Source organism: Sinocyclocheilus grahami, unplaced genomic scaffold (genome assembly GCF_001515645.1).
Source record: "Sinocyclocheilus grahami isolate Dianchi unplaced genomic scaffold, SAMN03320097.WGS_v1.1 scaffold446.1, whole genome shotgun sequence".
NCBI lineage: Eukaryota > Metazoa > Chordata > Actinopteri > Cypriniformes > Cyprinidae > Sinocyclocheilus > Sinocyclocheilus grahami.
The window spans coordinates 315,359-328,636 of NW_015505625.1; the positions used below are offsets into that span (position 1 = coordinate 315,359).

At 42.7% G+C, this 13,278-nt stretch overlaps 2 protein-coding genes across 3 annotated transcripts in view; one reads left to right on the forward strand and one right to left on the reverse strand.

Annotated features, from left to right (window-relative positions):
• Positions 1-10,751, reverse strand: part of seh1l (SEH1-like (S. cerevisiae)) — a 19,969-nt gene extending 9,218 nt beyond the window's left edge. For both annotated transcript variants that reach the window (XM_016234170.1, XM_016234171.1), the window contains exons 1-3: positions 10,454-10,751; positions 6,542-6,592; positions 752-898 (exon numbers count right to left, since the gene is read on the reverse strand). In XM_016234170.1, coding sequence (XP_016089656.1) covers positions 752-898; positions 6,542-6,592; positions 10,454-10,564 — 309 coding nt within the window. In that variant the 5' untranslated portion in view covers positions 10,565-10,751. The remainder of the gene's footprint in view (positions 1-751; positions 899-6,541; positions 6,593-10,453) is intronic.
• A 549-nt stretch (positions 10,752-11,300) lies between these two features.
• LOC107552311 (tripartite motif-containing protein 16-like) overlaps positions 11,301-13,278 on the forward strand; it is a 10,379-nt gene continuing 8,401 nt past the window's right edge. The window contains exons 1-5 of the mRNA XM_016234169.1: positions 11,301-11,917; positions 12,040-12,135; positions 12,277-12,510; positions 12,641-12,791; positions 12,876-12,935. Of these exons, the coding sequence (XP_016089655.1) occupies positions 11,345-11,917; positions 12,040-12,135; positions 12,277-12,510; positions 12,641-12,791; positions 12,876-12,935 (1,114 nt within the window). The 5' untranslated portion in view covers positions 11,301-11,344. The remainder of the gene's footprint in view (positions 11,918-12,039; positions 12,136-12,276; positions 12,511-12,640; positions 12,792-12,875; positions 12,936-13,278) is intronic.

Below are 13,278 nucleotides of genomic sequence, written 5' to 3' on the forward strand. Positions count from 1 at the left end.
CTGCCTGTCAGAAATCATAGCACGTCAGCTGTCTTAACCGCGGCTTGTGTACTGCATCATCACTGTGTCTGTCACGCGACTCTGTTGCCCTTTCGGACTTGAACTGATGGTAAAACTAACAACATTATTAACTGTCTTTACATTTATTTTGAAAGATGAAGCTGGTGATTATGGTAAGGGGCGTTACATTTCCGACGCGTGCTTGCGGTGTTCGGCCAATCACAATGCACTGGGTCAGCTGGCCAATCAGAGCAGACTGCGCTTGTCAGAAGGAGGGACTTTGTAGAAAATGTGTTTGAGAGAGGCGGGGCATAGAGGACCTACAATAATGTACAGTATTTGAAAAACAATGTGCTTTTTGAACATTAAAGCATGTCAACATATTCTGTTACACCAAATACACAAAATAATGATCTTTAAAATAGCATCATATGACCCCTTTAATAATAACAACAACAATAATAGTAATAATAATATATATTATATATAATATATAATGATTACTGTTAAACAATCCCACTCAGAGCTATGAAGCAGCAGATTTTCAGTTGATAAGAAATTAGTCTGATTAGGGTAAAAAAAAATTATAATATAGATACTGTTCAAATTTTATCCCTTTTATGTTGTAGCAATTTTTCCCTACGATATAAAAATATATTAGCACTATTTTTCAAGGTATTGTGTAGAAGTTAGAAATTCCAGTTTCATGACAACAGTAAAACAGTAACAAAAAATGTACAATTGTACATACCCAGTGACTTTGTCCCCGTTGTTTGTCATTGGATTCTCCGACGATCTCCTCCCATACAGCTGCAGTGCGGTCGAAGGAGCAAGACGCCAACACCTGCCCAAACTCAGGGTGCGCCCATGTCACCCTCCACACCGATCCACTGTGAGTCTACAACAGACAGACACAACTCAGAAATCAGTCAAAAACAGCTAATTTTTTCCCTCCATTAAGGTGTATTTGGTTAAACTAACTAATCATTTCAACATTTAGTTACATTTTTAATATGGTCATATGCACACAAAATATAAATTACCAAAATAATCTAAACGTAAATGCACCTATTGTACCCCACATCTTGAATTTAGCATTTTAGGTTTAAATAGAGAGTTACACCCAAAGAACATAACCAGGGCCGGCGGGTACATTTAGGTGAACTAGGCAGCCGCCTAGGGCAGCAGCACAGTCAGGGCGGCAAAAAGGACAGAGATTTCAGTTTATCTTTTGGGCATTCTTTTGAATTATTGTACTCATATCAACAAGTTATCACCCCTTAGTTATTCTAACTCTAAATTAACTTAGCTTCATAGTAATGTCGCTCCCGAGCCGTGCCCCACCTGAGCGGCATCAATATCACATGCAAAACACCCTCATGTACGTCCATAAATGTCATCAAAATGAATAAAACTATCCGGACATGAATGACTTTTGCTACTGGTGATGTCTGATGAGTTTTAAAGCCCGACACGCGCTTCTGAAAGGTAAGATTATAGCCTACTGTGAGAGAAAGCGTGGGGGAGACACAGGTGGACCAAGTGTATGGTGTAATGCCCAACCCTGTTCCTGGAGATCTACCTACCTGCAGAATTCAGTTCCAACCCTGATCAAACACACCTGTCTGTAATGATCAAGTGTTCCTTCAGATCCTAATAAGTTGGTTCAGTTGTGTTTGATCAAACACGTACATACCAAAACTGTGTTTTGTTTTTTTAGCCTGGTAGCCTAGATATTTAGCCTTTATCATTTATAACACTACGAACAGTGTTTAATTTGTAAATTGCGAGGTCCCGGAATAAAGTGGGGTGACGGATCCGGCAAGTGATCAGAGGATGGAGAGGTATGAATAAAACTATCCGGACATGAATGACTTTTGCTACTGGTGATGTCTGATGAGTTTCAAAGCCTGACACGCGCTTCTGAAAGGTAAGATTATAGCCTACTGTGAAAGAAAGCGTGGGGGAGACACAGGTGGACCAAGTGTATGGTGTAATCCAGGGGTGCCCAACCCTGTTCCTGGAGATCTACCTACCTGCAGAATTCAGTTCCAACCCTGATCAAACACACCTGTCTGTAATGATCAAGTGTTCCTTCAGATCCTAATAAGTTGGTTCAGTTGTGTTTGATCAAACACGTACATACCAAAACTGTGTTTTGTTTTTTTAGCCTGGTAGCCTAGATATTTAGCCTTTATCATTTATAACACTACGAACAGTGTTTAATTTGTAAATTGCGAGGTCCCGGAATAAAGTGGGGTGACGGATCCGGCAAGTGATCAGAGGATGGAGAGGTAATGGAGCATTCGTGCAATCATTTAGTGGACCCACTTAAGTGATTACCAGCTTGCATCAGTTGCTTTTATAGTATGCACATATACTCTAAAAATCATGGTTATTTTATTGCAAAATTTTTTCGTGTTTGGGTAGTTTTTGCGTAACCCAACTCCTGGGACAGGAGAGTCGCAACACCCCAGTGTTTGTAATGAGCGCAGATATTTTGCATTCTTTTCAGGCGAGTAGTTCTCAGTGCCGCCGACTTGCATTTCTTTGGTCAAATATAGGTTTGTGTATGTTTTATTTAATCTATAAAACAGTTTCTTTGCTGTAAATCACTTTATTTTATGCAAAGCAAACCAAGTCACCTAAACAAGCCACATCAGTCTTTTTGCGACGATTAAATGAAAATTAAATTTTTACTTCTAAAATGCTTGTTAAACGAGTTTAAATGTAAGAAATGTTGTATACATGTTTAAACGGTAAAATATGTTGTAGAGAAAGAAAGAAAAATAAAAAAATGTCAAAATAAATGAAAAACTAAAACGAAACCAAACCAACAGCAGTTATTGAACACCTAACTAAAAATAATAATCAAAAATAAATAATCATTTTCTAATCAATCTCAGCATGCTTTAATTTTGTGTCGCTAGAGGTTTGCGTCAATAAGCTTAAATTAAAATGTCTTTGGTCTGCGCTCTGGAAGTGTTCTGTTCATTCTGGTAAAATGTAATTACTAAAACTAAAATTAAAATGGAAACTAAACTGTATAAAAACTAAATAGGCTATAAATCTGTTCACAAAATAAAAACTAAACTAAAATTAACCAAATTATTAATGAAACTAATAAAAAAAAATTGAAAGCGATATTAAAATAAAAACGAATTTAAATGCAAAACTATAATAACCCTGACACGAACATCTTTCAATGGTGTGGGAGGAGGTGGGGTTCCGCCAAATTAGGTTATCGGAATTCGGAGGTGCTGGACCCTGACCCAGCTTGTTCAAATTACACCCTGACTACGAATAGGGATTTCGGCTGTATGAGCACGTCTCTTAGTGAAAACGAACAACAGAGAATTGGGCTTTCCCTGTCCTGAACAAATAAATAATCATTTTCTAATCAATCTCAGCATGCTTTAATTTTGTGTCGCTAGAGGTTTGCGTCAATAAGCTTAAATTAAAATGTCTTTGGTCTGCGCTCTGGAAGTGTTCTGTTCATTCTGGTAAAATGTAATTACTAAAACTAAAATTAAAATGGAAACTAAACTGTATAAAAACTAAATAGGCTATAAATCTGTTCACAAAATAAAAACTAAACTAAAATTAACCAAATTATTAATGAAACTAATAAAAAAAAATTGAAAGCGATATTAAAATAAAAACGAATTTAAATGCAAAACTATAATAACCCTGACACGAACATCTTTCATTGGTGTGTGAGGAGGGGGATCCGCCACATGAGGTTATCGGAATTCGGAGGTGCTGGACCCGGACCCAGCTTGTTCAAACTACACCCTGACTACGAATAGGGATTTCGGCTGTACGAGCATGGCTTGAACAGATTTCTATGTCTCTTAGTGAAAAAGAAGTACAGACACTTGTGCTTTCCATGTCCTGAACAACGTTTGTCGAGCTGCTCACCGGGAATTCTCCCAAATCTTCCCATGGCCACTTCAGGCCTGTACATACACTTAAAGGTCCCCGTAAATGCTTAAACACGCATTGTTCCTCTGTGTGTTGACATCATTTTAACTGAAACAGGAAGACAGGGCGGGACATATCAAGCAGCCCCGCCCCTTTTTAAAATAGCCAATAGCGTTCGTTTATATCACAGCTTGGGCTAGAGCCGTTCAGAGCCGTTGAGCTCCGTAAAGCCGCATTCGACAGGCTATGCCAGCCACAATCTCATCTATATTGCTATAAAATATAGCATTCTGTGTAGAATTCAAATAGCTCCGGTACATTTTGTGGTCTGCGCCGACTCGCGCATGTGATCCGCTCCGTGCTATCGTGTCTCTGGACCGGAGCAGAGTGTGTGTGCGGTGCGGTGGTTAGCGTGACACAGCGCCAAACCAGACTTCTTTTTTTCCTCAATGGAAAGCATATTTACACTGTTTGAATCGTTCCCTGTCCCCTATATAGTGCACTACGTGCCATTCACTGTACAGAACATACTAACTCTGTGGACAAGTGACCGATTTCAGCCGCGGCTTCAGCATCTACTTTATAGTGTAGGGGGCGGGGCTTTGAATTCTAGAGAGCATTTGATTGGACAGAAAGTTTGATGAGACGCTGAAGTACGATGTGACGTCAAAAAAATCTTTGAGCCGTTTTGGCGGAAGTGACGAACTGCAAGCTTTGAATGTTTATATCTTCTAAATGCAAATTTTGTCACTGTTTTGGCGCACACTGCCTTATAGATAACCTTAAGACTAACATAGTGATACTAACACCCAAAAAACTTTAATTTTGATTTCATGGGGACTTTAATTTGCTTTTGCAGCTATACTAGTGGTTATTTTTTATTATTATTTTTTTTACGTTGCAGTAGGAAACAATATATAATAATCAGAAAACACGCCCGTGTGGGGTTAGGATTAGGTGTGGGGGTGGGGTTAGGATTAGGTGTGGGGTTGGGATTAGGATTAGGTGTGGAGGTGGGGTTAGGATTAGGTGTGGGGGTGGGGTTAGGATTAGGGTTAGGGTTAGGATTAGGCAATTAGGTAGCGACTTCAACGAGGGGGTGCATAATCTGGCAGGGGTGCAGAATTCGGCACAACACTGGCCTGGACATAGTTGGGATTAGGTGTGGGTTAGGGTTAGGATTAGGTGTGGAGATGGGGTTAGGATTAGGTGTGGAAGTGGGTTAGGATTAGGTGTGGGGGTGGGGTTAGGATTAGGGGTGGAGGTGACATACAGCCCTCTACGAACACCTAGCAATTGAATTGCCATTGGCTAGTAAATTTTTTTGTTTACTCGCCACACTGATAAATATATACATACATATACACACACACACAGGTTTGTTTTTATGGTTTATGGGGACTCTCCATAGGCGTAATGGTTTTTATACTGTACAAACCGTATATTCTATTGCCCTACCCCTAAACCTACCCCTCACAGGAGACTTTCTGCATTTTTAGATTTTCCAAAAAAACTCATTCTGAATTATTTATAAGCCTTTTGAATTACGGGGACACTGAAAATGTCCTCATAAATCACCTTCTCGTTGTAATACCTATGTCATACCCATGTTATAATACAAATTTGTGTCCTCAAACCACATAAACATGCACACACACACACATACATATACATACACGCATAAACAAACACATACACACACACACACATATATATATTTGTTTGTTTGTGAAATGGCACAGTTTTATAAATATCTGAAAGTACACTCTTAACATCAGTCAGTCAAGCATTATAATATGATAATCAATGTTATTTAATGATATAACTTTTGTAATTAGAATTAAAACTTGATAACCATGTATAAATGGAGTTTAGTCATTTTAAATGAACTTCAGACTGGTGCTGGTGCTTTTTTGGTCATTCAGTGTTTCTGTAAAAAAAAAAAAAATTGGGGAAAAACTAACAAAAATACTGATTAGATAATACTGATACGAATTCTACAATATAAAACGCACCAAGGATTAATGAGCTACTGGATTCATGAATATTAATCAGGTTGTGTGCGTTCGCTCGAACTGATTTGCTGAAATCTAAACAGGGACGATAATAGGTGAGCGCCAGCCAATGAGATTGCCGTTTGCGCATTAGTTCCGCCCACTAGCGGAGAAAGCGGTAGTTCTTAAAAGCTGAAGAATTCCAAAGGAACTCCGTTATTTTTACAGCAAAATACAACAAAGAATATCGTTTACATGTAGCGCGCATAGCTAGCGCCTCAATTCTCTCTCTGCGTGTGTGTGAGACAAAGCGACGGCGAGCAGTGCGCTTCACACTAGAGTTTACGGTGCGCCAAATACACAAACACAGGTGCGCTGCGCATCCATTCAGATGAACTGAAAAGCAGCACAGATCGCTTGACGGAGAGTGAAACGCTCAGTCAGTGTTCTGTGAGTGAAAATATATCTGAGCTAAACTTATACTTAGCCTTCAACTAAGTAAGTTGTCTCGAGTAAAATCTGAGAATTTATTAGCCATTGGCTAATATTACACATCATTTAGTCGCCCAGAGTGAAGATTTAGTCGCAATGTAGAGGGTTGACATAACACAAATAACTCATACCTTCCAGCTAGCAGTACAATGCCATTCTCCGTCGTCACCTTTGTCCCAGACCTAAAACAGTTTAAAAAGGGGGAAAAGCAAGAATGTTTGTCATTAAATTGTGGAACAATTAGGCACATAAGCTAAAGAACCACAAGCTGCACTGAATGAAACCTTCAAGACTCAAAAGCCTATATGAACTACTGAATTTCATGTAATTTGGGGCTTGAAGCGGATTTAAATAGGACAAAAAACGTCTTTCATTCATAAAAATGTCTCTGCCAATTGAAGTCTCTGGCTGTGTCTCAAAACCTAGTAAGCTGCCCTAATAACCCGTGTCACAGGACTCTCAATGTGTCTATGTCGGCACCTGAGTTCACTGTGCAGGTTTATAGACACAGCCTCTGTTAGTAGTGTGCAGTGGACGGTGCAGGTTTATAGACACCGCCTCTGTTAGCAGTGTGCAGTGGATGGTGCAGGTTTATAGACATGCCTCTGTTAGTAGTGTGCAGTGGACGGTGCAGGTTTATAGACACGCCTCTGTTAGTAGTGCGCAATAAACGGTGCAGGTTTATAGGCACCGCCTCTGTTAGTAGTGCGCAATAAACGGTGCAGGTTTATAGGCACCGCCTCTGTTAGTAGTGCGCAATAAACGGTGCAGGTTTATAGGCACCGCCTCTGTTAGTAGTGCGCAATAAACGGTGCAGGTTTATAGGCACCGCCTCTGTTAGTAGTGCGCAATAAACGGTGCAGGTTTATAGGCACCGCCTCTGTTAGTAGTGCGCAATAAACGGTGCAGGTTTATAGGCACCGCCTCTGTTAGTAGTGCGCAATAAACGGTGCAGGTTTATAGGCACCGCCTCTGTTAGTAGTGCGCAATAAACGGTGCAGGTTTATAGGCACCGCCTCTGTTAGTAGTGCGCAATAAACGGTGCAGGTTTATAGGCACCGCCTCTGTTAGTAGTGCGCAATAAACGGTGCAGGTTTATAGGCACCGCCTCTGTTAGTAGTGCGCAATAAACGGTGCAGGTTTATAGGCACCGCCTCTGTTAGTAGTGCGCAATAAACGGTGCAGGTTTATAGGCACCGCCTCTGTTAGTAGTGCGCAATAAACGGTGCAGGTTTATAGGCACCGCCTCTGTTAGTAGTGCGCAATAAACGGTGCAGGTTTATAGGCACCGCCTCTGTTAGTAGTGCGCAATAAACGGTGCAGGTTTATAGGCACCGCCTCTGTTAGTAGTGCGCAATAAACGGTGCAGGTTTATAGGCACCGCCTCTGTTAGTAGTGCGCAATAAACGGTGCAGGTTTATAGGCACCGCCTCTGTTAGTAGTGCGCAATAAACGGTGCAGGTTTATAGGCACCGCCTCTGTTAGTAGTGCGCAATAAACGGTGCAGGTTTATAGGCACCGCCTCTGTTAGTAGTGCGCAATAAACGGTGCAGGTTTATAGGCACCGCCTCTGTTAGTAGTGCGCAATAAACGGTGCAGGTTTATAGGCACCGCCTCTGTTAGTAGTGCGCAATAAACGGTGCAGGTTTATAGGCACCGCCTCTGTTAGTAGTGCGCAATAAACGGTGCAGGTTTATAGGCACCGCCTCTGTTAGTAGTGCGCAATAAACGGTGCAGGTTTATAGGCACCGCCTCTGTTAGTAGTGCGCAATAAACGGTGCAGGTTTATAGGCACCGCCTCTGTTAGTAGTGCGCAATAAACGGTGCAGGTTTATAGGCACCGCCTCTGTTAGTAGTGCGCAATAAACGGTGCAGGTTTATAGGCACCGCCTCTGTTAGTAGTGCGCAATAAACGGTGCAGGTTTATAGGCACCGCCTCTGTTAGTAGTGCGCAATAAACGGTGCAGGTTTATAGGCACCGCCTCTGTTAGTAGTGCGCAATAAACGGTGCAGGTTTATAGGCACCGCCTCTGTTAGTAGTGCGCAATAAACGGTGCAGGTTTATAGGCACCGCCTCTGTTAGTAGTGCGCAATAAACGGTGCAGGTTTATAGGCACCGCCTCTGTTAGTAGTGCGCAATAAACGGTGCAGGTTTATAGGCACCGCCTCTGTTAGTAGTGCGCAATAAACGGTGCAGGTTTATAGGCACCGCCTCTGTTAGTAGTGCGCAATAAACGGTGCAGGTTTATAGGCACCGCCTCTGTTAGTAGTGCGCAATAAACGGTGCAGGTTTATAGGCACCGCCTCTGTTAGTAGTGCGCAATAAACGGTGCAGGTTTATAGGCACCGCCTCTGTTAGTAGTGCGCAATAAACGGTGCAGGTTTATAGGCACCGCCTCTGTTAGTAGTGCGCAATAAACGGTGCAGGTTTATAGGCACCGCCTCTGTTAGTAGTGCGCAATAAACGGTGCAGGTTTATAGGCACCGCCTCTGTTAGTAGTGCGCAATAAACGGTGCAGGTTTATAGGCACCGCCTCTGTTAGTAGTGCGCAATAAACGGTGCAGGTTTATAGGCACCGCCTCTGTTAGTAGTGCGCAATAAACGGTGCAGGTTTATAGGCACCGCCTCTGTTAGTAGTGCGCAATAAACGGTGCAGGTTTATAGGCACCGCCTCTGTTAGTAGTGCGCAATAAACGGTGCAGGTTTATAGGCACCGCCTCTGTTAGTAGTGCGCAATAAACGGTGCAGGTTTATAGGCACCGCCTCTGTTAGTAGTGCGCAATAAACGGTGCAGGTTTATAGGCACCGCCTCTGTTAGTAGTGCGCAATAAACGGTGCAGGTTTATAGGCACCGCCTCTGTTAGTAGTGCGCAATAAACGGTGCAGGTTTATAGGCACCGCCTCTGTTAGTAGTGCGCAATAAACGGTGCAGGTTTATAGGCACCGCCTCTGTTAGTAGTGCGCAATAAACGGTGCAGGTTTATAGGCACCGCCTCTGTTAGTAGTGCGCAATAAACGGTGCAGGTTTATAGGCACCGCCTCTGTTAGTAGTGCGCAATAAACGGTGCAGGTTTATAGGCACCGCCTCTGTTAGTAGTGCGCAATAAACGGTGCAGGTTTATAGGCACCGCCTCTGTTAGTAGTGCGCAATAAACGGTGCAGGTTTATAGGCACCGCCTCTGTTAGTAGTGCGCAATAAACGGTGCAGGTTTATAGGCACCGCCTCTGTTAGTAGTGCGCAATAAACGGTGCAGGTTTATAGGCACCGCCTCTGTTAGTAGTGCGCAATAAACGGTGCAGGTTTATAGGCACCGCCTCTGTTAGTAGTGCGCAATAAACGGTGCAGGTTTATAGGCACCGCCTCTGTTAGTAGTGCGCAATAAACGGTGCAGGTTTATAGGCACCGCCTCTGTTAGTAGTGCGCAATAAACGGTGCAGGTTTATAGGCACCGCCTCTGTTAGTAGTGCGCAATAAACGGTGCAGGTTTATAGGCACCGCCTCTGTTAGTAGTGCGCAATAAACGGTGCAGGTTTATAGGCACCGCCTCTGTTAGTAGTGCGCAATAAACGGTGCAGGTTTATAGGCACCGCCTCTGTTAGTAGTGCGCAATAAACGGTGCAGGTTTATAGGCACCGCCTCTGTTAGTAGTGCGCAATAAACGGTGCAGGTTTATAGGCACCGCCTCTGTTAGTAGTGCGCAATAAACGGTGCAGGTTTATAGGCACCGCCTCTGTTAGTAGTGCGCAATAAACGGTGCAGGTTTATAGGCACCGCCTCTGTTAGTAGTGCGCAATAAACGGTGCAGGTTTATAGGCACCGCCTCTGTTAGTAGTGCGCAATAAACGGTGCAGGTTTATAGGCACCGCCTCTGTTAGTAGTGCGCAATAAACGGTGCAGGTTTATAGGCACCGCCTCTGTTAGTAGTGCGCAATAAACGGTGCAGGTTTATAGGCACCGCCTCTGTTAGTAGTGCGCAATAAACGGTGCAGGTTTATAGGCACCGCCTCTGTTAGTAGTGTGCAGTGGACGGTGTTCTCTTGCCTTGACGCTCTGATCACTGGAGCAGGTCGCCATCCTCCGACCGTGAAAGTCATAAGAAACATCGTGAATCAGGTCTTTATGATCCGCGGCGATGCTCTTCGCCACGAACATCTTCTAAACTACTTCTTAATAAAGACAATATCTCACACAACTCAGTTAATAAAACAGCAGAGGCTTGTTTAGTCAAACTTCAGCAGAAATGTTGAACTCTAGAGTAGCGGTGCCGTGTTTCTTTACTGGAATCGTTGCTCGCTGATTAAAGCATCTGAGAGCTGATTACTGCCACCTACTGCATGAGCGGAGTTACTGCAGCCAATATTAATAAACTCGCATAAACCGAGGCGCGAATGAACATCAAATGTCTACAAAAACGATTCGATCTTACCAGATTTAACAAAACCGGCATCCAATGTTTTGATATAGTAATTATTTATTCAATATGTTAAAGTCTTGAATCTTAAATGTATTTTTCTTTCTTGACATTTCGTTTTTTTTAACATCCGTTAGAGCTCTGTGCCCCACTGATGTTGATAGAAATCGAAATCATTTATCAAATAAGTCCACTGGTCGCATTTTTCCACAGACAATTAACTGAAGACATTTATCTTCCTTAAAAACGATTAGTTTATATAAGTAGTCAATGTAAAATGCATGGACAGTTGGAGGTGTTTGTGTGTTGAAGTTCAATATCATGCTCACTACGTCTGTATTTCTTTAGGAGACGGCTATCTAGTGGACCTTTGTGGTATGAATGAAAGGGCGCTTCACAGACACACCCGTTTTGATCACGTCTCTCAAACACAGAATCAGGAAATGACATCAACTCTCCACTTCGAGGAAACGAAACTTCAGTGCCACTTAGCTGTACTGTGTCTCTGTGCATGCAGTGAAATGGCTGAAGCCAGATTTTCTCATGACCAGTTCAGATGCCCAGTGTGTCTGGAGTTGCTGAAGGATCCAGTGACCATCCCCTGTGGACACAGTTACTGTAGGGGCTGCATTACAGGCCACTGGAATCAAGAGGATCAGATACGATTCTACAGCTGCCCTGAATGCAGACAGACCTTCAGACCAAGACCTGTTTTAAAGAAAAGCACCATGCTGGCTGAAGTGGTGGAGCAACTGAAGAAGAGTAAACTCCAAACTGCTGTTCCTGCTGGACCTGGAGATGTGGAGTGTGACGTCTGTACTGAAAGAAAAAACAAAGCCATCAAGTCCTGTCTGGTGTGTCTGAACTCTTTCTGTCAAAATCACCTTGAACAACATGAGAATCTCTTCAAAGGAAAGAGACATGATCTAATAGATGCCACTGGACGACTTCAGGAGATGATCTGCCATCAACATGAAAAACTGCTAGACATTTACTGCCAGACTGACAAGCAGTGTATATGCATGGCCTGCATGGTGGATGAACACAAAAGTCATGAGACTGTATCAGCTGCAGCAGAGAGGACCGAAAAACAGGTACAGACTGAGAGACAGTGTTAAGATTATCCAGTACCCTGCAATGAAAACACAAAGGTAGGAGTCACTCAGAAACATTTCCCTCATATTTCTGTGATGTGCTGTTGTTTTGTCCTATACAGAGACAATTAGACGAGACACGGAGAGAATTCCAGCAGCAAATCCAGGAGCGAGAGCAGAAGCTTCAGGAGCTGAAAAAGGCTGTGAAAACTCACAAGGTGAGTTCTGAGGAGAAGCAGCAGCGCTGGTTTAGTTAAGACTCTTCTTCAGTTGGTTATTGAGGGTGATTTTCAGTCCCACTGAAGCACAGCAGACTGTGTGAGCAGCAGTAAGAGCTGATTGTAATGTGTGTCCTACAGCGCTCTGCACAGACAGCAGTGGAGGACAGTGAGAGGATCTTTACTGAACTCATCAGCTCCATTGAGAGAAGACGCTCTGAGGTCACACAGATGATTAGAGATCGAGAAAAGACTGTAGTGAGTCGAGCTGAAGCACTTATGAAGCGACTAACACAGGACATTGGTCAACTAAGGAGGAGTGATGCTGAACTACAACAGCTTTCACAGACACATAATCACACCTATTTCCTCCAGGTAACACCATGGCCATCAGTCTTTTCATTACTGAGAGCTTTTACAGATTTTATTGACACTTGAGCAGCATTTACTCTCTATGAAATATTTCTGTCTTAAATTTATTCTCTAGTTGTTTGTGTCTGTGTAGAGTTTCCCGTCTCTCCCTGTTCCTCCTGGATCTCCAGATGTTCCCAGCATCACTGACAGTTCTTTGGATGTTGTAGGAAAATCAGTCGCTAAACTGAGACAGAAACTGGAGGATTTCTGCAGAGAAGAGATTGAAAAACTTTCTGGAAGAGGTAAAGTACTGGAGACTCATTGGTATTCTATCTATCTAGTTCCTTTACACTGAAACTGTGTGTCATGTGTGTTGTTTTCCACAGTGACATGCATCCAGATCATTCCCACCCCAGAATATGAGAGCAGGAAAGACTTCCTACAGTGTAAGTTACTAGGAAAATAGGAATACACAAAAGACAGCATTGCTATATGACAAGGTCTCTTTATGGACACCGATAAATCAGTGTATTATTTTTCTATGATTTTTTTAAACATGCAAATACACATGAAACGTGAAAATAAGAATGACTTATTTACATCAGTGGTTCTCAATTCCAGTCCTCATGACCCCTTGCTCAGGGAGTAGGGAGCAATGAACACTGTGTAGGGACACTGTCATTTGGAACTCAGTTCATGCATGGGGCTCTCTTCTAACAAGCTGATGATCTGAATCAGGTGTGGTAAATAAGAGAGACATGCAAAATGTGCAGAGCGGGCGGGGGGGGG